The following is a 27,512-nucleotide window of genomic DNA, read 5'->3' on the forward strand; positions in this document are numbered from 1 at the left end:
AAATCCACCCCATACTGTTTAAAAGCCAACTTGAGCCACAACCTATATTTCAGTTCCACTATAATTGCACTAGCTAGGAGCAACATTATTTCACACTGTTGGCATAAGGCAAGAGAAGAGTACATAATGACATTCATAATGTTAGTAAGCATTCTATTCTGTCAGATGGAATAACAGGTATTTGCGAGGACATTACTTTGGCTGTCATACCTTAAAAAGACCTAACCTGGCCTGAAACATTTATTCAGAAAATGTATTAGGGTTGAGAATTTAAAGGAAAAAAAAAATTGTAAAAAAGAGATTGTAACCTGGCACAAAAACTCTGCTACCAAGCAATCAAGCCAAGTATGCCCTTTTTGGCAGGGAATCTGAATAACATGCTTGCAGCAAACCAAGTACAAGATGTATCATAAAATTAATTTACACAGATCAGAATCATTTTACACAGGGGTGTCAAACCTTTTGAACTTCCTGGGACACTTTGGAAGAAGAGAAATTGTCTTGGGCTGCACATATAATGCATTAACAATAAGGATAGCTGATGAGCTGCTGCTGTAGGAGCGGACCCCGGGCTAGTTTGCCTATTCGCAGCTCTCTGCGCAGCCAGCGATTACCTGTGGTGACCGCTATGGGACACAAAGTGCATACAGCAGTGATCACCGCAGGTAATCGCTGGCTGTGTAGAGAGTTGCGAATAGGTGAGGCTGCTGGCAAACTGTCATAGTGAACGGGATTGTCAGCAGTACCTACCTGCTGAGAGCCACAGGTAGAACTGCAGCTTAATTCCGCACCGGTGCTAATCACCAATATGAATGTAGTCTATGTGGGAGGGGGTGTCCTTCCAGAAGGGCCCAGGCTGCATGCGGCCCGCGGGTTAAACACCCCTGACTTTAAATGTACAGGAGATGATCTTCTTAAGCAACAGAAATGAGGTTCCACACCAAGACAGCGTATTGGCAAACATGAAGAGTTTAGGGGCACACTGCTACATAACACAATGGGGTTGACTAACCAAAACTGGAGAGTTCAAAATCTGGTGCAGCTGTTCATGGTAGCCAATCAGCATCTAACTTCAGCTTGTTCAATTAGGCTTTGACAATAAAATCTGGAAGCTGATTGGTTTCTGTGCAGAGCTGCACCAGATTCTACACGCTCAGGTTTGAGCAAATCTATCCCAATGTCTGGCATACTGCTAACTGACAGGTATAGTCATTGGGAGCTGGTATATGGAAAGACTTGGCATGTTAGTCAAAGTTACTGACATGGTGTAGAGTCACTGTGGAAATTTAATGAATGGGTAATGGATTTCACTGAATCGTTCATTGAAGCACAACAGCACAGTAAAGTAATATAAATACTTTTTTATCTGGTTGACTGCAACAAAACATGTTCCGGCAATGGCATTTTGTAAAGGTAACTGACAGAAAGAACATTTCTGCTATTCAGCTTCAAGTGGGATTTTTTTTGCAAGGGGAAAAAAAAAAAAAAAATGTGGTAAATCTTTGTTTTCACTCGTAGCTGCTTACCTATGTAGACTCTCTTGCTGTAACGTTGCATCAAAAGCAACACAAACACATGAAGTGGAATAAGATTGATAATAAACACATAGCCACCCCAGGCAGACACCTAGAAGATAGGAAGCAAAGAAAACAACATCAAAACAATAAAATTGCAGTTACATTATAATTCAATCCCTTTACCTGGCCTATGAATGAAAACAGTTAAGTGGGAATCTGAAGTCTATAGAATGGTTTAAAACACCCTAAGAGCTTGTGTCGATGGGCTTAGGTTTTCTTTGAACAGGTTAGGTTTTCTGCAGAACAACTGCAGGTCAGATACACCTAGCCCTGAATTGTGAATGATCTGAGAAGTATCTTACACGGATATCATCGGCACTAGTCAAAAGTTCAAAGCCGTAACGGCATCGGAGAAGACAAGGTAGGGGAGGAAAACGCTATTCTTTTTCCACTTTGAAGAAGCTAAACCATTTTTGATAGCAATTGCTTTACAAATACTAGGTGTTTGCAGTACACAGACTTCACTAATCAAACATGAATGGTCAGCTAAGGCAGCCATTCGTGTTAAGATTTGATGCTTTGCAGCGCATCAATGTGTCTTGAAATAAGGCAGCCCATTTATTTGCACCAAATTCTAGGCTCTTAAAGTAGTGCATTGGTTTATTTTTTTTCAACTTAACATATCACAACGCCCAGTTGGATCAGGTCTGTGTTTGGAGGTGCACTGAAAAGCATATGTTGAGGTGTGCTTGTAAGATGCTTTGGCGACATTCAAAATGAATGGCACTGCAATGCGCCACAGTTTGGTAAGGTAACAAAATTTTGTGTTATGGTAAAGAAATGTGAATATAACCTCAGGCATAGGAAATCTAGCGAAAATGCCCCAAAGGATTGGGATCATGCTTGCATGTCAGACTGTCCTCTATTGTTCATGGCCACAGTTCATTGTTGCTGTGCATCTCAGAGCCTAAACACTACTTTTTTTGACTGGATCAAAACCTAAAAAACTGCATACGTATGCTATGAACTAGGGATGCCCCGAAATTTTGGTGGCCGAAACGCTTCGGCCAAAAACACCCCTTTCAGTCGTAATGAAAAAAAGCACCAATACAGGTGCCGAAAAAACCCCGGCCCCTCGCAGCCGCTAGGTAGTTCAGTCTTACCTGAGAAACCATCGATCCCGGAGCTGGGCATAGAGATGAGTGAAGGAAAGATGGCTGCCACACATCTCTATGCCCTTGGCGGACCGGAGTGATGTCACTTCCCGTTCCGGCCATATTATTTTATTTCTTAAAGCACTAGATCAATGCTTTTTTTTTTGATCCAATGCTTTACATTGCAGAGGAGAGATATGGGGTCCTATTGACCCCATCTCTATCCATAAAGAGGACCTGCCACTAATTATTTCTATCATAAGGGATGCATGCATTTCTTGTGATAAGAATAAAAGTGATTAAAATTTTTTTAAAAGGAAAACACAAAAAACAAAAATAAAAACCAAAAAAACCCCCAAAAAACACAAAACCCCATTAAATAAATTTTTTATAAAACGTTTAAATTGCCCCCGTCCTCGCACATAGTGGTGGACGCATACGTAGGTCAGCCTCACATATCTAAATGGTGTTCAAACCACACATGAGGTATCGCCACGAACGTCGGAGCAAGAGCAATAATTCTTGCACTAGACCTCCTCTGTAACATTACACTGCTAACCTGTAGAAAGTTTTAAAGCATCACCCATGGAGATTTTTAAATACCACAGTTTCACGCCATTCCACGAGTGTGCACAACTTTAAAGTGTGACATGTTGGGTGTCTATTTACTCGCTGTAACATCCTCTTTCATATTTTACAAAAAAATTGGGGTATATATTTTTTGTTTTAAATCAAAGTATTTTTTTCAAAAAAATATATATTTATTTTTAAAAACTGCGCATTTCGGTTTTGGTTTTCGGCCAAGTGCATTTTGAATTTTCGTTTTTTCAGTGTTTGCACCAGAATTTTCATTTCGGTGCACCACTACCATGAATGGAAATGGTGCTAGACAGCCCTGGCCAACATTCTAGACAAAGCTCTAAGCATTTTGCATAAAACAACATTAAAGATGTTAGAAAGCAAAAGAGTGATGCTGGATTGTGGACATTGTAGAACACAGAAAAAGTTTCTGACATGAACTTACCATGTAAAAATAAGACAAACAGCAGCATATCGTCCAAAAGACGGAGCCCGTTTTTACAGATTTCACCTAAAATGACAGGAGACCATATAAGAACACGAAGCCTCAACGATAAAGACAAACATACAGGCAGTTAATTTTTACTTTAATTCATCAAAGAGTAACTAATATTCCAAAGGCATACATGAAAAGAAGAAAAAAAATGAAAGAGAATGTGTAATGTTTTACATGTATATTTTAAACTATATCCTGGCCTATTAATCTCTTTTTGGTCAGGTAAATAACACTAAACATTTTGTAGCAAAGGAACTGTAGGAGGGCATACAGGTAGTGAGCAAAGCCAACAAAAGAAAAAGATACACCATAAAAAGCCAAGTTTATTGTACAAAAGTTTAAAAAAGGACATAGTAGTGACCATACCCATGCAATACACCTAGGTATAATTCACATCTGTACTAAAGACACCATTCCTGTTTTTACAAAGGAGGTCCATATAAGAAGCTTGATGCGTTTAAAAAACGCTCCCTTTCTTCTTCAGGAGAACATCTGAACATATGATGTCCAAGAACATGGGTCAGTTAAGACCTTATTCCAGCGAGTCCGCATACATGAACAGGAAGCATATAAAAGGATCACACAAATTCACACATGTGGCACCAGCAAATACCATAAAATATCACCCATATGAGTGCGGTATGCCCTTGTAGAAAGTAGGTGCATCAACTGGTGTCTATGTGTCCATGGTCATCAAGTAGTAGTGGGACACAAAATCATACATTACAAGATTATAGTGGTAGTTTTTGTATAATTTTATGTACACCATGCATCTATCATGGGGGTTACTCCTGAAGGGGTTTTTTGAAACGTATCAAGCTTCTTATATGGAACAGGAATGTTCTTTGTAGTACAGATGTGAAATAAATTTGGGTATATTACATGGGCAGTCAGTACTATGTCCTTTTTAAATTTTGTACAATAGATTTGACAATTTATGGTATATTTTCTCTTTTGTTGGATTCACCCACTACCTGTATGCTCTCCTACAGTCCCTTTGCTACAAAATGTTTCAGGTTATATATATTGGTGGGATGTGGGCATAATACCATGGTATTTTCTTCCTTTATCCAAATGGTCAGGTACATATTTCCTATTTACCACGTGCAGCCAGCACGTGGTGCCGTCAAGGGAGAACCTTAAAGCTTTAATACCACATTGTGAACTAATTTGAGTTTCTGCTGTTCAGCAATGTTCACAACAAACTACAACTGGCTTAGTCAGAGGAGCTACCCCTACTCTGTATCTGTAGCTCATACACAGCTGCATGGGGTCTTTGAGAGATCACCATCCTCTGCAAAAAAAAAAAAAAAGTTCTGGCACCTCCAGCAATGAATGCATGTAATGGCAAGGGGCGCTGGAAGGTCTATTGATGCTGACTGCTAGGGGATGTATTGTTGCTGGGGAATCTACTGTTAAGGGAGATGTCTATTGCTACTGGCTGCTGGAGCTCTATTATTGAAGGGGTGGTATTTTGTTTTTGGGGTCCATTGTTGCTGGGGTAGTCCATTGTTGTGGGAAGATCTATTGTTTCTATTGCTGCTAGGGGGAGTCTATTGTTGCTGGCTACAGGGGATCGATTTTTACTGCTTTTCTTGTTGTCAATAACAAATTCCATACAAATTGATACTTGTTTCTGTATTCTCAAAAAGGGGCAGTATTGATGGTGGATCCAAGGGACAGTGCTTGGAGGTTGGTAGGGGGCAGAGACAAAAGGTGATTCGGAACAGGAGAGTTCCTGCACCTATTCTGAGAAAATAAGCCCCGTTCTTAACTGTATAATGTAACTACTGGTGATTTAAAAAAGTCTATGCAGTAATGGTTGGTAGCCAGAAACAAAATATGATCTGGGGGGGGCATGAAGTTTCTTCAGGGGTGCCTTGGCAAAATGTCTACAAATTGCCCAAAACTTGTATACAAGCCAGCGGCTGGAACAAGCCACGGGTTTTCATTGTACACCATTACTACCTTCTACCGCCTGCATCCTGACAACCAATGACATTATGAGTTGATAAGAGGATGTCAGCTGCCTGCACAGAATCCTAGTTTGACCCTCCCCTGCCCCTCTCCATCAGTGCTGGGGTCACATTAGCTCAGTAATGTATAAAAACTGAGGGAGAGGGGAAACATTGGTCAGAACCAGTGTGCAAAAGTGTATTTCCTTGGAAGAATAAATCACTTCTAATGTTGGGTGTCCTACATGTGTGGAAGTTGCTGCGTTATATAAAACTATTACAATAGTTTTCCACATTTTAGAATGAGGTGCTCTTTTAAAATGGACAGTTTTGAGGCACCCCATTTTTAGAATAGGGTGCCTCAAGACTGTCCATAATTGTAAAAGGTGCCTCGGGACTGTCTATAATTTTAAAGGGTACCTTGACTGAAAAAAGGTTGAGAAACACTGCTCTAACCTACGCTGGGAGTAGCAGTTTCATAGCAAGTAGTTTCTCTTTTTTTTATTCAAAATAATGTGGTTTATCAACACTATGAATTTATGTATTCCATAATAAATTATGTGAAATAATTTTAATAACTCCTCCTTATAAGACTACTGTTGCTAATCCAATTAGGAAAATGCAGAATGCCTGGCTGCAGTACTGCCTGACCTCAAAAAAAATTTGCAAATCAGCATTTCTGGTCTGCACGCTTGTTTTGGTTTAGTGACTAAAAATATTAAAAGCCACCGATCAGTGGACATCTAAGCAGCAAACATTTTCAATGGAGGTTGGAAATGGCAGCATACATATGCTCTCAGTACAGATTAACTTTAATATTTCTGAACACATCAATAATAAGGCACTGACATTGGAAAGAGCACAGTGAAGGGACTGTATGGCTGGATTTTCACCATGACTACATACCTTTTTTTTTTTTTTTTTTCATTTATTTTAAGCAGAAAACCAACAGAAAATGCAAATCCTGACTTTTACCCAGCTCCCTTCCTCATTCCAAGCCTTCCGATTTTACATTGAAGCTGCCGATCACAGTAAGTCTTTCTGCCCTAAGGTGACCACATTCGGTTGCTGTACCATATCTTTAGAAGAGCAGAGCTGTCACCATAGAAGAGAACTACTAACCCACCACCCCCTTCTCTTTTCCATAACATAGGAGTTCTTTTATTCTAAAACCCTTCCTGATAACATTGTTGGAGATCAGACTGCAGAGTGCACAGGACAGCACTGGATTTCTAGTAGGAGCAACTTATGATACAAAGTGCTGCAGAAAATGACAACTGATTGCACACAGATCGTTGACTCACTGTGACCAAAACGTAAGCAGGCAATGCAAGATGGCTTCAGCTCTGCTATCCACTCGCAGGAGAGGTCCCTCAGACCAGAAACAGGACCAAAACGCAGTATTCCCAATGCACACGTTCCTGAAAATGGCTATATAGTATTGCTGGGAGCTGTAGTGACCACAGGATGGGAACCGCAGACAATCCAAGTGAAGAAATGTTACCACCACACAAAGGATTCCTCAAAATGGATCCTAAGCTTTAATTCGTGGTCACATGAAACACAAAGGCAGCCTTTCAGAGCCATGCAGGGCCCCTTCGTCAGGCAAGTGCCTGATGAAGGGGCCCTGGGTGGCTGCAAAATCTTTGCCTTTGTGTTTATCAGGTGACCACGAAAACAAGCTTTGGACCAATTATGAGGTATCCTTGGTGTGCAGGTAACCTTTCTTCACTTGGTCCCTCAGACTAGGTGACAAAACCAGTGGGACCTTTCCTGTGGGTGAAGAGCAGAGCTGAAGCCATATTGCAATAACTGGTTTAGTTCTGGACACAGCGAGGCTGCATTCTGTGTGCAGCTGGTTGCCAGTTTTCTGCAGCATGCTATTTTATACTATCTGCACAAGTTCATTACATGTCATGGTGACTAATGTCTGTAATATATCAGTGATCGGAGCATTAGGCCTCATGTACACTGGTTTATTGTAAATGCTGCATTTGGTGTCTGGGAGTTTATTTCATTGGCCAGAATTGTAATTTAATTTATTCTGGGCATTGAAATGAATAAATGCTGAAGTAATAAACATGCCTAACATTTGGATGTGTTTAGAAGCGTTTTAAATGCTGGTAAACTTATGTCCTGAGCACAGTTTTTGTGCTTTCAGAGAAATGCCAGTAATCTTAGCTGCCTGTAAACACCTCTAAAAAGACTATGTACATGGACAGACAGGATAACAGGGGAGAGTTCAGGGACTTCAGAAAAAAATGCCCACCTGCTCCTAAACTTCAGTTTAGCAGCTGCAGGGTACATGGGGCCTTAAACCGGTAATAATGATATGCATAAAAGTTGAGATCTAAATCTCTGAATCTAATGACCATGTTGTCATGTAGTGTTACTGAAGGTAACCTCAGCTTATATATTTTTTCACTCATCGTAACAGCGTTTCTCAACCTGCTTCTAGTCAGAGTGCCTTTGGAAAGTACTTTCAGTCTTGGAACACCCCAATCTTAGGCTTGGTTCACATTACTGATTTTCAGGAAAGGTGTACAAAATTGCATGTTCCTCACACGCAGACAAACACGCACATTAATTCTTAATGATATACCCATGCATTGGCAAACGCTGTGCGCTTTCAGTGTGGCAAAAAAAAAAAAAAAAAAAAGGGTTGGGGGCTTCTTGCTCTGTGGGTACAGCAGTCTATTGAAATTAATGGGCTGCCCTACACACAGCTGCACAGATGTGAACCAAGGGCTTGTTCACATGCAAGGTTGGGGAGGCTACTGAGCCATTTTTTACCACCCCCAACTGCTCCTCCTTTAGCTGTACAGGCAGCAGCCAAGGTTGTACACATGCTGCGGCTGGAAGTAAATCCTCAGGTGAATGATGCCATACTACGACCACTCTACAACTGCCTGCATTGTGCCTAGAAATGCTGCATTTAGGGGGGTGAAAACAGGGACTGAGGAGGCAACATGTTGCCTCTTCCATCACCTGTCAAATGCCTCTGAAAAGCGTTCTGAGCATGTAGTTGCCGTCATTATGAACAGAGATCTAAAAAAAAAAACAAAAAAACAAAAAAAAACCCCCAAAAAGTTCTGATCACACAGCAGTATTTGGGGGTCAAGATTAAAAATAATGTACACACACCTTCCACTTTCCTGACTGCAATTGACTGTCCAGACCAAGCACCTGAGGTGCCAATGTACATTCTGGTCTCATCTGAATGCCTTCCTCTACCTACCAGGATGCCGCAGCACCCCTGCAACCTCAGGCGGCACCCTGGGTTGAGAAAGGCTGCACTATAAGCAGTCTGAATTGCTCAGGCCTTTGACAGATTTAGGGCTTGTTCACACCAGCAGCCACACTAAATGTTCGGAAGCTCGTGTGCTCTGATTCCAGTACATCACACGGTTTACTTTTTGTTACAAATGTATTGAAATGTCACAAATGTCAGTTCGTTCAGTTCTAGTCACTTCAGTGGCGTTGCAATGTGGTGGCTTGTATTGTAACATGTTGAGCTGAAAAAAGTACTGCATGCAGTGCACATCAACAAAATGCAGGGATGTAAACTCACTTCATAGCAAGGCATTGGTACGGCACTGGGCAAGGATGTGTAAAGCATGATTTATAATTGAGTTTCTATGAATTTCTAATAGATCACCTTTGCACAGTACTATAAAGGACTCGATCCTGAGCAAACTTTTTTTTTCTATCCTTTTTTATTAGCAACATGTGAAGATCCACAAATTTAACCCATCAATCAACTACACTTAGATTCTGAAGATGAGAAAGCTGCCAAAACAGACTTGCAGAATGATTTGTTGTCTGCGCCCTGCTTATAGTCATTAGTAGTCAGCAGAAATGACATGTCCCTCAACAAGCCATGGGCAGCTAGGAAATTCTAAAGGACGGGAGAGACAATGAAAAGCCCAGTGAGTAGGTAGGAGGTAGAGATGAGAATGCAACCTGAACTGCTTAAACAGGGCAAACACATGCCTGTCTGAACTCTGCCATGACTATCTGAATCAAAAAAGAAAGGATGAATAGAATTGCAAATGTGCTGGCAGCTCACATATGAATCCCAACAAAATATTTAGCTGTTGGCTTGGAATTGAACTATTGATACCAGCAGGTTCACAGAATGTGTGCTGCCTTGGACAAAGCATCACAGTGCTTGCCTTTTGTTTGTTTTTTTTTTTTAACTTTATTAAGGCCTCATGCCTTCTAGGGGCGTCTGGCAGGTTTTTTTTTCTGCCTCTAAATGTCCCTGCATTTTAGCCTGTGTGTCCAAGACACCTAGGCCTTTAGAGGCAGAAAAAAAACCCCAGTGTGTCCAGGAGCAGCGTTTGGCAAAAAAAATGCTTGACACCTGTAAACACATCAAAACGTGCCAAGGCGTGAGGAGCATTTAGTGCTTAAAGTGTTACTAAACCCAGGACCCTGCATTCACTATATCTGGTCTCCCACAGTACACAGAACATGGAAATGCAATTATTTTAGTAAATATAAACTGCTAAATACCTTTTCTCATCAGCAGTTATAATAGTCTTGTGACTTCAACAGAGCACTGGTTAAAGCTTGTAGGAGTTTTCTTTCTGCTCTAGGAGGATGCAGAATCCCTGACTCTTTGCCTGGACAGTGCCGATTAGCCCTGTGCAGATCACATGCACTCTCCCAAGAAAAAAATAAAAGCCTATCTAGCAATACACACCAAACTGAGCATGTGCATGTGACTATGGATTCAGTTTGTATCAGGTGGTCATTTCAACAAGAGGAGGGGCAGAGAAGAAAGGATCAAACAGCATTTTTACACAATGCAGAGGACTAACCCCTTAGGTTCCACAGCGAGTATAAGACGCATGTTCTACTGTATACACAGACTGATTTTACGGTTGTGGATTTAGTAATACTTTAAGCATTATTTCAATGGCCAGAATAAATTATTATTCTGCCCAATGAAATGAATTAACACTCAAGTGATTAATGTCCCTTAACACGCCTAAATTTCACTTTTACAAGTGTCATGCGTATTTTCTAACAAAACACTGCTGCCAGGAGGTAATGCTTCTAAGAGAGTTGGCAAAAACGTTTTGTGTGCATGAAGTCAAACTCTTACCTGCTCTTTATTTTTTTACCTTTACAGCTTATTACCTTTGTGTTGTTGCAATACACAGTGTAAAAATTCAATGTCATTTTTTTTTTAGCACATGCCAAACACAGCGTGCAAAGCTAATAGCAAATTGGCATGTCCAATATTTGGGCAGTGCTTTTCAATGTAGCCCATTGGGGCTGGTGTAAACCACCTCTAAAGTATAATCATTTTAAAGTACCATGTACGCATGCAGATTCCTTTCTATGACGCAGTTTGTGCTCCTCTATATGTCTGGGGTAGGCTAGCAGTACAGGCCAGCCAAAGGGATAAATACACAGCAGGAACATCGTCTTCTTACAAAAGTGGTGTGTCGGGCAGGGCTAGACAGACAAGATCCTAAAATTAAAAGGAAAAAGCCATAGGCTGCATTTTTCTAAACCAAAATTCACTGATCCCTTTCTTTCATTTTTCTCTGGCCTCCTAGGCTAAATACACACACACACACACACACACACACACACACACACACACACACACACACACACACACACACACACACACACACACACACACACACACACACGAATACAGTATCTCACAGAAGTGAGTACACCCTTCACATTTTTGTAAATATTTTATTATTTTTCATGTGACAACACTGTAGAAAGGACACTTTGCTACAATGTAAAGTAGTGAGTGTACAGCTTGTATAACAGTGTAAATTTGCTGTCCCCTCAAAATAACTCAACACACAGCCATTAATGTCTAAACCGCTGGCAACAAAAGTAAGTACACCCCTAAGTGAAATGTCCAAATTGGGCACAATTAGCCATTTTCCCTCTCCGATGTCATGTGACTCAGTGTTACAAGGTCTCAGGTGTGAATGGGGAGCAGGTGTGTTAAATTTGGTCTTATTGTTCTCACGCTCTCATACTGGTCACTGGAAGTTCAACATGGCACCTCATGGCAAAGAACTCTCTGAGGATCTTTAAAAAAAATGCTCTACATAAAGATGGCCTAGGCTGTAAGAAGATTGCCAAGACCCTAAAACTGAGCTGCAGCACGGTGGCCAAGACCATACAGTGGTTTAACAGGACAGGTTCCAATCAGAACAGGCCTCGCCATGGTCAACCAAAGAAGTTGAGTGCACATGCTCAGCGTCATATCCAGAGGATGTCTTTGGAAAATAGACGTATGAGTGCTACAGAGGTTGAAGGGGGGGAGGGGGGGTCAGCCTGTCAGTGCTCAGACCACACACTGCATCAAATTGGTCTGCATGGCTGTCGTTCCAGAAGGAAGCCTCTTCTAAAGATGATGCACAAGAAAGCCCGCAAACAGTTTACTGAAGACAAGCAGACTACGGACTTGGATTACTGGAACCATGTCTTATGGTCTGATGAGACCAAGATAAACTTATTTGGTTCAGATGGCGTCAAGCATGTGTGGCAGCAACCAGGTGAGTAAAAAAAAAAAGTGTCTTGCCTACAGTCAAACATGGTGGTGGGAGTGTCATGGTCTGGGGCTGCACGAGTGCTGCCAGCACTGGGGAGCTACAGTTCATTGAGGGAACCATGAATGCCAACATGTACTGTGACATACTGAAGCAGAGTATGATCCCCCTCCCTTCGGAGACTGGGCTGCAGGGCAGTATTCCAACATGATAACGACCCCAAACACAACTCCAAGATGACCACTGCCTTGCTAAAGAAGCTGAAGGTAAAGGTGATGGACTGGCCAAGCATATCTCCAGACCTAAACCCTACTGAGCATCTGTTGGACATCCTCAAATGGAAGGTGGAGGAGCGCAAGGTCTCTAACATCCACCAGCTCTGTGATGTCGTCATGGAGGAGTGGAAGAGGACTCCAGTGGCAACCTGTGAAGCTCTGGTAAACTCCATGCCCAAGAAATCCACGTTCTATGAAGACACGAGTGGGCTCACTCCCAAGCCCCGCTGTCTGCGTCTATAGACACAAAACAGCAGGATTCGGCCCATGCTCTCTTCCTCCTCACTGGCTTTGATTGACAGCAGTGGAAGCCAATGGCTCCCACTGCCTCAGCAAAGCCTGTGAGACCAGGAAGTGAGGGGAGAGAAAAGCTGCAGAATAGGCACAGCGCTGGATCGAATGAGAGATCAGGTACATAAAATGGGGGCAAGGGGGATACTGATACCTAAACAAAAACATGTTTACCTTAATGCAGTAAATACATTAAAGGTAGAAAAAATGTAGTCTTTAGAACCACTTTAATCAGACCACTGAACCGAACAGTGTAGTCATTCTTGCAGCAGGTTACCGGGGTCAGGGGAAGCCGGGCTGCGTGTCCAGGCAGACTTGCTGGAAAATAAGGGGAAAGGATCTTAGAACTGATGCTCATATAGGTTTCAATATAAAATTCTATTTGTAAAGAGCTGATAGAGGAAGCTGTGGAGCTACAGGTTCTTAATACGGATATTGCCCACCTGACTATACAGAAAGACTAGATTGACTCTGTAGGAACTATTGATGTGTGGAGTATGTTGCATTAAGGCAGCCCATTCATTTTAAAGTAGGTGTGTTGCAGAATTGCGTGTGCTTCTGTAACGCACAAGTATGATTGGACAATAAGGCATGAAAGTGTAAACAGCAGCAATAGCTGAACAAAACGAAAAATAGATTTTTAAAAAGAAAACCAGTTCACAAAAATGTATTTCAGCTGCATATTTAGCTGTTTTACAATAAGTCAGAATGGCAGTGTGTAAATTACTGCTGAACCGTCATGGCTTATTTAAAATTTAATGCCACAGAGCAAAAACTGATCTGTAATATATAATTATTGCAATACATACCTCGGAAAATAAATGTCAGCTGTAATCCTCCTCCCCTCACATTTCACTTGCAATGTGCTGACGCTGCACAACTTGTTACCCTCAATCACAAGTGCCTATTCAGGGACAACTGGAAAAAGTTTGCTGACTTATAAAGTGTGTTCAGAATGTTATCTTCAAGGTAGATTGGTAGAAAGGAATCTGGCCTCGGGAGTGTTGGGGTTCTGGGATCCATTTCCACCAGGGATCCAGTTTTTATGTTCTCGCCATGTTCTTGAGGGTTACCTCCATGGACAGAAAACTGCTCATTATATCCACTTCTGAGAAGGGCCTCAGTGCATGTTTGTATGTCTCTGATAAGGACATAATATAGTTCATAGTATGGACCAGTGGTGTCCCTAGGTGGGTGTAGGGGGTGCGCGCCGCACCGGATGACACCTATCTCACGGGGTGAGACCAAAAAGTAAAGCCGACAATCCCTGCAAGGTGGCTTGGATCTGCGGTAACAGCCTATACGGGGTTAAGTGATCTTGCAACACTGGTCCAGGGGGGTGCGACGAGGACACAGGGAGGGGAAGAGCAAGGCTGTGTGTGCGTGACAGGGACTGCCCACCTCTGGAGGGGTGACACCACGTGTTACCGCACCAGGTGACACCAACCCTAGGGACGCCCCTGGTATGGATGTTAGTTCATGTAAATCAGATGCTGTAAATTACAGCACAACATGCTGGTGTTATGCAAGTACAAGGTAAAACTGAATTCCATACAAACTATCATGGAGATGTATTCAACAATAGCCACAAAGGATATAAATCCACTCTGTGTGCCCCAAACGACTTTGCAAACTTAGTTAGTATCTTGTAAAATTAGAAGAGACATAACTGTGCTGTACATAGCCCGTGCAGGAGGCAGAGTTGTGGGATTGACTCAACAGGCACTACCAACTGCAGGTTGCCTGCAGAAAACTATAGGAAGGGGCAGATACAAGACCAGTCACCCTGCAAAAGGAGAGAGCTCAGCAGTCACTGGTCTTTATTACAGGAAGCTCCTGCATGGAGGCAAAGTTTCATGGTAGCTTACTGCTCAAATCTAGAAGACATATAAAATGCACACCATGAGACTAACACAGAAATGCAAATGGTAATTGCTGCTGTACCCAGCCCCGAGCAAAAAGGAACCCTTTTTTTGGTTGTGCGGGTGACAGGGGTTTATTAGAGTACCAAATGAATCCCACAAATATACAATATATATTCTATATTCATAAAGTGCTAAAAACATGTCCCTCAGGCCATCTGATCTGATCCATATTACATCTCTAAGCCCCGGTTCACATATATGCAGCCTTGCGGGCTGCGTTTTGCATGGGCACGAGAGCCCGATCACTTGAATGGACTCCCGTGCCCCGTGACACGCAGGGAAGAAGTCCCTGCCCTTCTTCTGAAAACGCAACCCGCACAGGAACCTCGGTTCCCAGTATGGTTGCGTTTTCCAGAACTAATGGCACCCGCTCGCAGGTCCGCATTTCTCTGTGCGGGTGGTGCGGCTGCACGGATTTTCGTGTGGATCCGCAGCGGCACCACCTGTTAGATGTGAACCTAGCCTTAAACCTTATTTATAACAGTGGTGTACATGACCCTCATCATGGGTTGTGTTTGCCTCCAACCCAGGGGGTAATTGTGAAGCAGTTAACAACCCAGAATTACATGAGTCCAAAGCCTGAAGCGTTCTGAGACTTGCTCACCTGAACACAAGTGGCCTGTGTGAAAGAAGCCTCTTTCACACAGGCCACTTTTGAATATATGATGACTTTGGTGTAATGTAAGCAGTATAGTATGTCATTTTTATATTGCCTTCAAACAGGTGTGGAGTTGTGGTATCACTTTGCTCATTGTATTTTGTTCTTCTAAAATGTCCAAGAAATAGACCCTGAGGAAAAGCAAGTCTCGAAATGCACTGGGCTCATGTGATTCTGGGTTGTTAAAAGGCTTCAAAATTACCCCCTGGGTTAGGGGCAAAACACAACCCATGAGGGTTTTGCACACCACTTATAAAAATATGATTTTGAAGATGCAATATGGATCAAATAAAATGGCCTAGTGGACGTGTTAAGCACTTTATAAAAAAGAACATGGATATGTATATTTGTGTGGTTAATTTGGTACTCTAATAAGCCCCTGCCACCCGCGCAACCAAATGATGGTTCCTTTTCTGAAAGCACACTTTCAAGGAAGAATACATACTATTTTTGTATTTAGGCAATGTTTGCTCATCCCGGATATCTCAGTTTTAGATATGAATATGTTAGATTGATGAGAATTAAATTTCATAGAGTATGATCTTGTAAGAGTATGAAATATATCTTTTATTGAAACCACATAAATGTTGTTACTCTTATCCACCAAATACCGCTTTCTTGGCAAAACATTTTTAAATCTAACCCCGTTTTGTTAAACTGAAACCAAAGCTTATAATAGAAAGGAACGGCTATAAGGGGAAAAAAAAAAAAAAAGAAAAAAAAAAGAAAAAAGATTCAATCACAAATCAAGTACTAAAACAGCAGATCACAAGACAATAAATTAGCCAATCCTAGATGGCAAATGTTCAGTCATCTATTAGCAGTGTACACATGCATCAATGAAAATGTTAATGCTACATTTTACTCGTCTTAAAAGGTGTAAATACTACTGTCATTCTGGAGGAAAAACAATTCAAAACTCAAACTTTCCAATCTTCGCTACTCGAGTGACTTCTTGATGGCTGACATTTCCATCTTATTTTCTATACAAACTGTACCATTTCTGATTCCCTGTAGTGAAGGAGGCTGTCATTGCCGGCATGAAGGAAGAGGATGTATGGAAAAACACGGATAGTGTAAAGTGCTTACACCAACCTAAGTACACCAAGTGACTTGACTTTTGATTATTTATTTGCCAGCTGTCAGGATCAATTTAGGAGTTTTAGCAACACAAGTACTATTTTGTAAGAGGCTCATCTTATTTTCGATTGTTAAATATATTGGCGAGGATTTTCCATTTACATACATCGTTCAATACACATGACAGTATTTCAACCATTTTTACTGTACAAATTGACATCAAACCCCTTTCTCTCCGGTGCCCTGCTGTCAGTCATATCCCTGCGTGATAATTATCACACATACAATATTTTGAAACATGCAATTACACGACTGGAAAGATGAGGTTTATCTCCTGTGCACAGCAAGGCCGCTATGGTCAGAAACTCAAAGAAGGCTAGCTTAATACTAGTTTATTACAAACCAACCTAGTTTTGTCCTTAAACAGGGTAGCCCCACTTTCATGAAAAAAAAAAATATTAATATAGCAGATAAAGTTGCTATACAAGCCATATTGAAATTTATTACAATAAATTGTAATCGTAGGCTAGGGCGTTTAAAATCGTGGGCAGAATTGCCATGATTCTGCCCGCGATTTGAAAACACGCATTCGCATGTTCAAGTGCCATTCACTTCAATGGCACCTGAAAAAGCGGGGTGTTTTTGGAGTGATCGCGGCACAATTTTCCAATCGACAAACGTGCCGCGATCGCACAAACAAAATCACAAGACACCCAAAAAAGGTTCTGGAATAGTTTTTGGGTTTTCTGCGTCTTGTGATTTTATTTGCGCAATCAGGGCGCGTTTGTCACGTGGAATAACGAGCCGCTATTGTAGCAAAAAAAGGCCCTACATTTCCAGGTGCCATTGAAATGGACACTTGAACACGCGAATGCACATTTTCAAATCACGGGCAGAATTGCGCTGATTCCAACCGCGATCTGAAACACTAGTGTGAATGGAGCCTTAATGTTAAAATTATAGTTTTCTAGAACGTTAATGCAATAGGTTCCTGGAGGTGTACAGAATGCCTTCAGAAATTTAATTTCCTGGTTGTGAGAACACTGCACGAAGATAAAAGTCAGGTTTTAGGCATCCTCTGCTACAAAAATGTCAATTTTGGTGAGATACTCCCTAAGTGTTAATCCCTTCTAAAGCGATGCAGACACTTTTCTAAGAGTACTCCAACTACACCAGCCTATTAAAATTAGGCACTCCCATTCAAAAACAGTATCCAAAAAACAAAGAACATAGAGCTTTATCTTCAGAGCAGAAAGATTGGGGGGAAAAAAAAGTGTTAAAAATCCTTGCAATGTACATGGACAACCCAAAGGAGATTGTTCTATATTCTCAGCAAAAGTAGAGTTACTCTAACTAACTTGTCTGATCAAGACAGGAGGAAGCTGATCAAATGATGGATAAGGCATAACGCTCATCTCTAGGCAAAAAACATTTTTCTTAAGTGGGCAAAAATTTTAATGCTGTTTAAACAGTGTCCTTACATTCAACATTGTCCGCTTCTTTCTTGAGAGATCCTCTCATGTATGCCTTCAAAGTGCTCAAGTCCCAAGTATCCTTTGCAGGAGTCCGGAAACCAGTTCCTACTTTATATTTACCCAGGTGACAGGTCCCTGCATAGTCTCAGACGCAGACATGACCACAAAGGCACGATCCAATTTGTGGGCATGTTTATTAAAACTAAGCCTGTCATAGATGGTTTGAATCTCGTCCGGTTCAGCAGGGACCAGCCAAGCTTTGAACCATCTATGGGCAGGCTGACTACACCCAATTCAATTGCTGTACGGCTTTGGTACAACCAGCCTATGCTTTTTCACGAGATTATTTGCAGCAGCTATAGCCACTAGCAATAATCACTGTTCTCCCAGCAAGGACAGCTCCTCCCATTGGAAGAACACAACCGCTCTGGGAATCGGATGGGGGAATCAAGCAATAGTCTATCACTGGCTTTAGGCATCTTGTGACAACATGTCTACAACCGCCTCTTCCCACTGACACAGCAGCATTTGTCAGGTTTCATGCTGATCTGTTGTAGCATCATCAAAATACAAAGTCTTATTATTCTACTTAATGCATTTTGATGGTCCCACCCATGGTCCACCACCACATACTAGTTCGCACTCTAGTATCATGTATTGTAGCTCTGCAGCGCACAATACAATACAATGTGTGGAACGCTGCTACGCCCTCTTGCAGGCAAATAAAAGTAGTACATTTTGGCCAGCTACTGATGAAGTTTTTATGATTTTTTTTTTATTATCTTACAAAGGATTTTTATTCATGTCCATCTGGTCCCAAGACTTGCACAAAAGAGCATGGTGGATGATACCACAATTAAAGTGTTATTAAACCCACAACAGTAAAATCAGTCTTTACATGCAGTAAAGCATGCTGGTTCTACTTGCTGTGGGATCTCAGGGTTTATCCTCCACATTGTGTAAACAGGCTGTTTGATCCTCCCCTTCTTTTTCTGTCCCCAATCCATATTCCATGGTACAGAGCAGCAGCGGCAAGTCTGCACATTCTCTGTTTGATGTTTATTGATCAAGTTTTTTTTTCTTTTTGGGGAGGGTGCATGTAATCAGCACATGGCCAATCAGCGCTGTTTGGACAGAGGGTCAGGGGTCATGCAGCCTTATAGGACAGTCAGAGGAGAGTGAAAACGCCTCCAACAAGCTTAATCAGTGCTTGGACGGAAACTAATAGAAGTCACAAAACAGCCATATACTGCTGATGAGAAAAGGTATTTAGCAGTTTATATTTGCTGAAATAATTGTATTTCCATGTTTTGTGTACTGCAGAAGAGCAGATATAGTGCATGCAGGGTCCTGGGTTTAGTAACAAGGAAAACCACCCTCAGCCTGTTGACTGGACAGAGAAAGAGCAGCAGCAGCAGAATGATGAAGTTATCCCTCTACTCCAGTTATCCAGCCTCTATCAAACTTTTTTAACCTGGAGGTCCCTTTGAAATGACTTTTAGGCTTCAAGGAACCCTTGCTAATAATTATATTTACAGCTCACAGTACATTAGTGTGGTGGCCAGTGTGAAGAATGCTCCCAATATTTCTTGGGCAGTGGCAAGAATCCTTCCCCTACAAATAATTTAAAAAAGACCAATGGTGTCAGTTATTACTTATCTAAGAGGAAGAAATTTCTAATTGCTCAAGGAACCCCTAGCAACCATTGGAAGAAACCTGGTTGAGAACCCTGCTCTACTTTCACTTCCTATCAGGAAGTTAAGCTTTCACTCCTGTTCCCTGTATCTCCTGGTCTGAGTGCGCTGTATATAGGGGATTGCAAGAGGCTAATAAGTCATATTTAAGCAAATAAACAAGTTGAATAATAAAAAAAACCCCCCACAAAACAAAAAACCCCCAAAAACTTCAGACGTAAAATATGATCAACGCATATCCTCTATACTGTATGATTGTCTCAATTAAAGGCACTAAGTGTCATTTCTGTCTGCTGCATATTTCCTCTATTACCAGAACGAGTCACTTCTTACAAGTTTTCCTGACACCAAGAAAAAAAAAGGTGACAGGAGAGGAACCTCCAGATTGACAGCCTCAGCTCTGTTCCTGTGAGCTATGAGAGGGGGGTGTGTACCTTCCTCCAATCTTTTCTCATGGAGCTCTGCAGATTGAAACTTCAACTATCCACCCCCTTTTTTTTTTTTTTTTACTCTTAGATAAGCGTTAAATTTTACCACTTTGATCAGATGTAGAGATGACAGCAGACAGACAGGTACAACTTATGTAGGAGGATTTGTTTCATCTCTGTACATCACCTGAGACTAGTCACTTCACTGTGTGTATGTACAGGTTTACAACTACGTTAATGATTTTTTAATACACAGCTGCACTAATTTATGTATTTTATGGCCTTTTAATATTTTATATTCTGCCTTCAGGAAACTTTAGTTTTCACATGCGAAAGCATAAATGATCGCTATCTGCAGAGTAATATTTCAGAACAACAGGAAATATTAATGAAATAAAACTGGTGACTTCAACAAGAAAATGGTAGTGCAACTGCACTAAAAACAAATAAAAAAAAAAAAATCAGGACCATAAACTACTACTTTTTCACACTTATAGTTGAGTTTTGAAGAGAAGTTTTCAGCACACAACATTCCAGGAAACACAGTAGCGTGATGCTGTGATGATAAAAGTCCCTGTAGCATGTGACAGTTGATGACTGATTAATGAGACTACAGTTTGCAGTATTTACTTTAGGAAAGCTTAGTTCCCTCATCAACATCCCCACAGCCAGAATATGTTTTACAGCTAATTAGTTTGTCTGAGGTTAGATGGCTGTCTAAAGGCAAGAGTTTTGGCTCTTGGAAGATTTTGTTCAGTGTCTCATACTTGGCTTCTGACAGGCTGCAGCTATCTTCTATATTTGTCCCTGAATTGTATGCTTCGTGTTGGATTTTGTTTCTTTTTATATTAAAAGGGGACCAGTTCTCAACCAGGGGTCAAAGCTTGTATTAAACCCCCAACCAAAAATGTATTATATTGTGGTTTAAGAATTATTAGTATTAGATGTGATGGCTGCATCATTTTTTTTTGGCGTTTTCCCCCTCTTGTTTCACACCTGGTGATCTGACCAGTAACACATCTCCTGTATTAGAGAGACACCACTTTGGAAGAATGAGCGCAGGACACAGAAGACAACAGCATCATTAGCCTGGAGGGTGGGAGGGAGGGGTCTCAAATGTATTAGCAGATTTGAGTGCAATAACAAATTGAAAAACTCCAGCTAACTCTTTATAATCAGTTACAGCAACAGGTTTTTTTTACTTTTGGAATCAAGGTTTCACATGAATAAATAAAAGCCGATCATTTTCATCAGCCCTTCCTGTGGTAAATGGATGATCTAATCCATGTAAACTTATACACATTCTTTATAAATAAATAAAAGTGAGCGCTCTCATGTCAGCAGCTAATGCACTAAAGGTGATCACAGCAAACCTTATACAATAACCAATAAAATAAAGCCTAGCGCTAAATTCTCAATATATCATAAATCGTCCACACAAAAGCTGAAAGCGTAAATGAATAGTTCATAAAATATGATCCACTTGTTACAGCAGGATTACCAAGACTAGTGGCAGGAACAAAATGATAGAAATGCACACTCACCGGATGCGCATGTAATCAGTATCCACGTGGTAGTTCAGTTAGCAAAGAGTTTGGAGGGCACACAAGCTCATCTCTATACTCACACCTGCTCATTCATGAGCACTGTGACACACTGAACTACCACATTTACATCCATCGAGCTGCAACCCAAGTCATTCCCACCCTGCATATATCAATCACGTAGGGTCGGCAACAAGCCTATTAATTTCCAGGACATCCTAGTATGATCCACTACCACCAGAGGGAGGGAGCCTTGTATCCAGGCTGTGCACCCGTCCAACCTTAAGGGGACCTCAGGACCTAGCAGTTTAGCTACAGATCACCAGGACAAGATTATCTATCCTTAGATGGAAGCTCACCCATTCTGCCTGCCTAAGTGGCCTCGATGGATACTGATTACATGGGCATTATTTATGCACGTCCGGTGAGTGCGCATTTCTATCATTTGTTCCTGCCATGAGTCTTGGTAATCCTGCTGTAACAAGTGGATCATATTTTATGAACTATTCATTTACGCTTTCAGCTTTTGTTTGGACGATTTATGATATATTGAAAGTTATTTAGCGCTGCACTTTATTTTATTGGTTATACACATTCTGCTCCAGAGCTTGTGCTTCTGAAAAACAGCAGAGTTGTTGGCTGAATCACCAGAATAAAAAAGAAAATCTAAACAAGGAAACTAATCCAGCCATCAGATCTAAGAATTGGTAAGCTGCAATATAAAAATGTTTGCTTTTGGGTTTAATACTGCTTTAAATCCCAAAGTTATTATGGTTCCTCCTTAGCAGCATCTGAAAAAAAAATATTTAAATTGTGCCTCCCCACCCTCACCTTTACTAAAAATCACATCCAGCTCTGAATGCTGATATGAAATCATATTGTAGCCATTTGCTAAACACACGTTTTGCTTTTACTTACAAATACTGTTTTCCCACTTCCTTGTTTTGTTAAAGCCATAATAAACCTAAAATCAAAGATGTAATACACTGCTCAAAATAATTAAAGGAACACTTTTTAATCAGATTATAGCATCAAGTCAGTTAAACTCCTGGGATATTGATCTGGTCAGTTAAGTAGCAGAGGAGGTTGTTAATTTCATTAACACCAAAGCAGATGAAACTGACTAACAACAGGTGCACTAGATGGACAACAATGAGACTACCTCCAAGACAGGAATGGTTTTACAAGTGAAGGCCACTGACATTTCCTTCCCTACTCATCTTTCCTGACTGTTTTTCACTAGTTTTGCATTTGGCTAGGGTCAGTGTCACTACTGGTAGCATGAGGCGATACCTGGACCCTGCAGAGGTTGTAAAGGCAATCCAACTACTCCAGAAGGCACATCAATAAATGCCATTTCCAGGTTTGCTTTGTCTCCCAGCACAGTCTGCCTGTCTCCTGGAATCTCCTCCATGCTCTTCAGTTACTTTAGGAGAGCTGGACAGGGCCATAGAAGGTCCTTAACCCATCAGCAGGACTGGTATCTGCTATTTTGTGCAAGAAGGAAAAGGATGAGCACTGCCAGAGCCCTACAAAATGACCTCCAGCAGGCAACTGGTGTGAATGTCTTTGACAAAAACAATTAGAAACAGACTTCATGAGGGTGGCCTGAGGGCCCGATGAACTCTAGTGGGCCCTGTGCTCACTGCCCGGCACCATAGAGCTCGATTGGCATTTTCCATTTAACACCAGAATTGGCAGGTCCACCACTGGTGCCCTGTGCTTTTCACAGATGAGAGCAGGTTCATCCTGAGCACGTGACAGATGTGAAAGGGTCTGGAGAAGCTGTGGAGAACATTATGCTGCCTGTAACATGGTTCAACATGACCGTTTTGGTGGCGATGGTCACCAAAACGTGCGTCCCTCCATGGATCTGCCTCCCCAGACCATTCAGTGATGGTCTGGGGAGGCAGATCCATGGAGGGATGCACAGACCTCTACAGGCTAGACAATAGGACCCTGACTGCCATTAGGTATGGGGATGAAATCCTGGTGGAGTGGGTCCTAGGTTCCTCCTAGTGTCCGTCCTCATGTGGCAAAAGTATGTAGGCAGTTCCTGGAGGATGAAGGAATTGATACCATTGAATGGCCCCCATGCTCGCCCTACCTAAATCCAATAGAAAACTTCTGGGAGAACAGGTTTCAGTCCATCCGAAGCCACCAGGTTGCACCTCAGACTGACCAGGAGCTCAGTGATGCCCTGGTCCACATCTGGGAGGAAATACCCTAGGACACCAACCGTCATCTCATTATTTTTGAGTACCATTTTAGGTTACTGCAATGACATTTCAGCAAAATGGACTAGCCTGCTGCATCATTTTTACACTTTGATTTTCAGGGTGTCTTTGAATTCAGTCCTCTGTAGGTTGATAATTTTCATTTCCATCAAACGATGGGGCATCCTTATGTTCCTAACACATCACCCAGTCCATTTCAGTATAGACATCCAGCATATGTTTCCCCACTGAGATCTGATGCAATTTCAAAGTGTTCCTTTAATTTTTTGAAGCAGTTTATATACAGCTTACCTATCATTAGATGTGGTGGCTACATTCATTTTCTTGAGGCTTTTGCCCCCTCTGCTTCACCTGGTGACCTGGCCATTAACACATCTCCTGTAATAGAGTACCTCTCCTTTCTAGATGGAGTACAGGGGGTACCTTTGGACAGCAGCATTGTCAGTCTGGGGGAGAGGAGTGTTAGATGTTCTAGGAGATTTAGATACACTAACAAATTGAAGCCAAACTCCAGCTCACAATGCAGCTGCACAAGTACTTACATCAACAGTTTTTTATATTGGGATAAAGGTCTTACATTAATAAATGCAAGCCGACCATTGTAATCACCCATCAGTGGTAAATGGTCTCTCAACACAAAATTTCTCATATGACAAATCACATATGACGCAGTAAATGCTAATTCCAGAAATGTCAATTCATGGACAGCATTAGCAGTTCACAGATTTCCAGTGTGACTGCTGAGTTTATATCAGTTTGAGCTTTAAAAAATTCAATGCAAGCAGATTTTAGTTATTAAAGTAGTTCTAAAAGCTGAAGGTTTGTTTTTACCTTCTAGCATTTTATGCATGAAGGTAAAAAAAGAATAGAGAAAAAAAAAAAAAAAAAGTGTGCAGCGCAGCGCCCCCCCCCCCCAATACTTACCCGAGCTTGATCTTAATCCAGCGATGTGCATGAGAGCAGCAGCTCTCCCCTTCGCATTAACTCAGAGACAGCAGCAGGAGCCATTGGCAGATTGGGGCTTGGGATAAGGCATGCACAAGTGCAAGCTGCGTGCTGTGGGGGCACTCAGCAAAGAGAGGAGCCAGTCAGAAGTGTCAGCGGGAGGATCACAGAATAGGACGTTTAGGGCTGCTCTGTGTAACACCATTGCACAGAGCAGGGAAGTATGACATGTTTGTAAAAAAACTAAAAAAAAACCAAAACTTTAATATCACCAAGTTGATGGGCAAATGGGCAGCTTGTATTCTGCCTGTAATAAAGCTTAGTCTAAACCTCTTTTGGAGTCATTCAGAGCTTATGGACAGGTGCATTTGCCAATCAGTTGGCCCTGTCCAGTAAGTCCTACATTTGACCTGCTGACCTGAATTATGCTCCTTCAAGCTGCTTTTGCATTCCCTTTGACTTGTATAAGAGGGAGAAGGAGTTCAGATATGAACAAAAAAAGTGTACTGATACAGGCCTTTAGGTCTGCAGTTTAACATGTTGTACAACTTTCGGTTAAAGCTCTACTAGCAGTGGTTTAAAGTTGCAGAAGGCACAGTCTCCTCCACATAGGCACCAATGCCTGTATATGTGAATGGACCATTTTTTCATCATTGCTAGCCTCCAGGTGCTGTGTGCATAGCCCATTGAAATCTATTAGGATGCAGCACATGCACGGACATATCCGCTTGTCCTAACGTGACAGACTTGCGGAGAGGTGAGCAGCGACAGTAAATCAGTGAACACATTGACTCGTTCAGAAAATTAGTCAATCAGCAGCTACAAAAATTTAGTTGGCGAGGTAGCCAGCAGCACAAGATTAATGTTGGGATAAAAATTAGAACCAATCAGGTCCACGGTGTCATGAATCACCTTAATCTCCTTTCACTACTGTGTGCAGTCTCTCTCTATTTGCACAGTTTTCTTTAAAGAGTTTAGGGATCCTGGAAACCCCTGTGCTAGATTAGGCAATCATTACAGCTTTTTGGTCAATAATTTCTCTCCCTTCATCTGCACTATGCACCATCCTATTGGCTACCAGATGCTTATAAGTAGCCTTAATGACCAATGGAAAGACACTGAGCTGGTTGTTGGGTAAATAAGGATAAAGCACTCCCTTGTTATATCTCGCCTTGACTATTGTAACTCCTTCCTCATTGGCCTACCTAATCGCAGGCTATCCCTCTTCAGTCTATCATGAATGCTGCTGTCAGACTCATCCACCTTACTAACCGTTCTGTATCTGCCACCCCTCTCTGCCAATCCCTCCACTGGCTCCCAGTTGCCCAACGGATAATATTCAAAACATTAATAACACATAAAGCCATTTATAACGCTGCCCCAAATTACATCACCAATCTTGTCTCTAAATATCACCCAAACCATACTCTCGGCTCCTCGCAAGACCTCCTGCTCTCTAGCTCCCTTGTCTCCTCCTCCCATGCTCGTCTCCAGAGCTTCCCCCATCCTCTGGAACTCTCTACCCCAATTTATCAGACTATCGCCTACTCTGCTCACTTTAGGCGATCTCTGAAAAACCTCTCTTCAGGGAAGCATATCCTGCCCTCAGCTAATAATGGAATCTTCTACTCTTCCAACCAGTCCATCCCCCACAGTTACTACCTTTTTGTACCACTAGCCCCTCCCTCCTAGATTGTAAGCTCCAAGGAGCAGGGCCCTCAAATCCCTCTTGTATTGAACTGTATTGTTACTATATTGTCTCCCGTATTGTGAAGCGCTGCGCAAACTGTTGGTGCTATATAAATCCTGTATAATAATAAAGCAGACATTTTGTGGTGCGTGCGCATTGGCAGGACTTTCACCTTTAAAGGTTTGCAATAGATATGATCTCTTTAATGAGCATAGTGCACAAGGGACTTTATCTACATATATAAGTCGTGTGAATACAAAGGTTTTCTTTTTTATGTTAAAAATACAAAATAAAACTATTAGGGAATGGTCAGGCGGGTGTTTGAGCAGTTGGCTTGGGTTCAAACAGCTTGCCAGTCTGATAGAGGGTGCTGAGCCAAAAAGGCGGGTAGTTGGCGGACTTGCCGATGGCTGTTTGTTTGTTATACAGACTTCAATTGCATCTGCCAGGAATGTTACCAATGCAAGCAGAATGAAACCCAAAAATGCAGGCGCTAGATACGAGCAATATCCATCTAAACAAGCCCTTACGGTCATAAAGCAGACATGCCTCCATATGACATTGTACAAGCAATACCATCAAAGAGACTTATGAAGTATTGAAAACCATACAGTAATGAGATGGCTACTAGGTTACCTTTTCGCCTACAAAGTGGTAAAGAATTGCATTACAGACTTCAGGAAAAAGTAAAACCAATGTCTTTTAAGTATGCTGCAGATGGAAATCAAGATCTGATTTCCTGTTCACTTGGTTCTTGGTATCAGGACTCCAAGTCCGAAGATAGGATTGCTCAGCTATGAGCAATAATGGGCTAATTTACATCCCTGCGGGATGGGAGTTTGCTGATTATTATCTGCTGCCTGCTGAAACCACCATCAAGATCCTGAGAGTAACTGCAGGTTGAAAAATAACCATTTCACAGCCATTATTAATAGGCAGATCTGGGGATGTACAAGAGGGGACCAGCCATGACAGATCTATTATGTTCACATCACTGAAAGATGTTGAAATGTTAAATGACACATTTTCA

At 41.7% G+C, this 27,512-nt stretch overlaps 1 protein-coding gene across 1 annotated transcript in view; it reads right to left on the bottom strand.

Moving 5' to 3' along the window:
• Positions 1–27,512, bottom strand: part of STT3B (STT3 oligosaccharyltransferase complex catalytic subunit B) — a 240,927-nt gene that overhangs the window by 90,454 nt on the left and 122,961 nt on the right. Inside the window, exons 4-5 of the mRNA XM_089690796.1 lie at positions 3,696–3,761; positions 1,527–1,626 (exon numbers count right to left, since the gene is read on the bottom strand). Coding sequence (XP_089546922.1) covers positions 1,527–1,626; positions 3,696–3,761 — 166 coding nt within the window. The remainder of the gene's footprint in view (positions 1–1,526; positions 1,627–3,695; positions 3,762–27,512) is intronic.

This window comes from Staurois parvus, unplaced genomic scaffold (genome assembly GCF_062004578.1).
Source record: "Staurois parvus isolate SC_StPar_1 unplaced genomic scaffold, SC_StPar_1.0 ptg000021l, whole genome shotgun sequence".
Lineage (NCBI taxonomy): Eukaryota > Metazoa > Chordata > Amphibia > Anura > Ranidae > Staurois > Staurois parvus.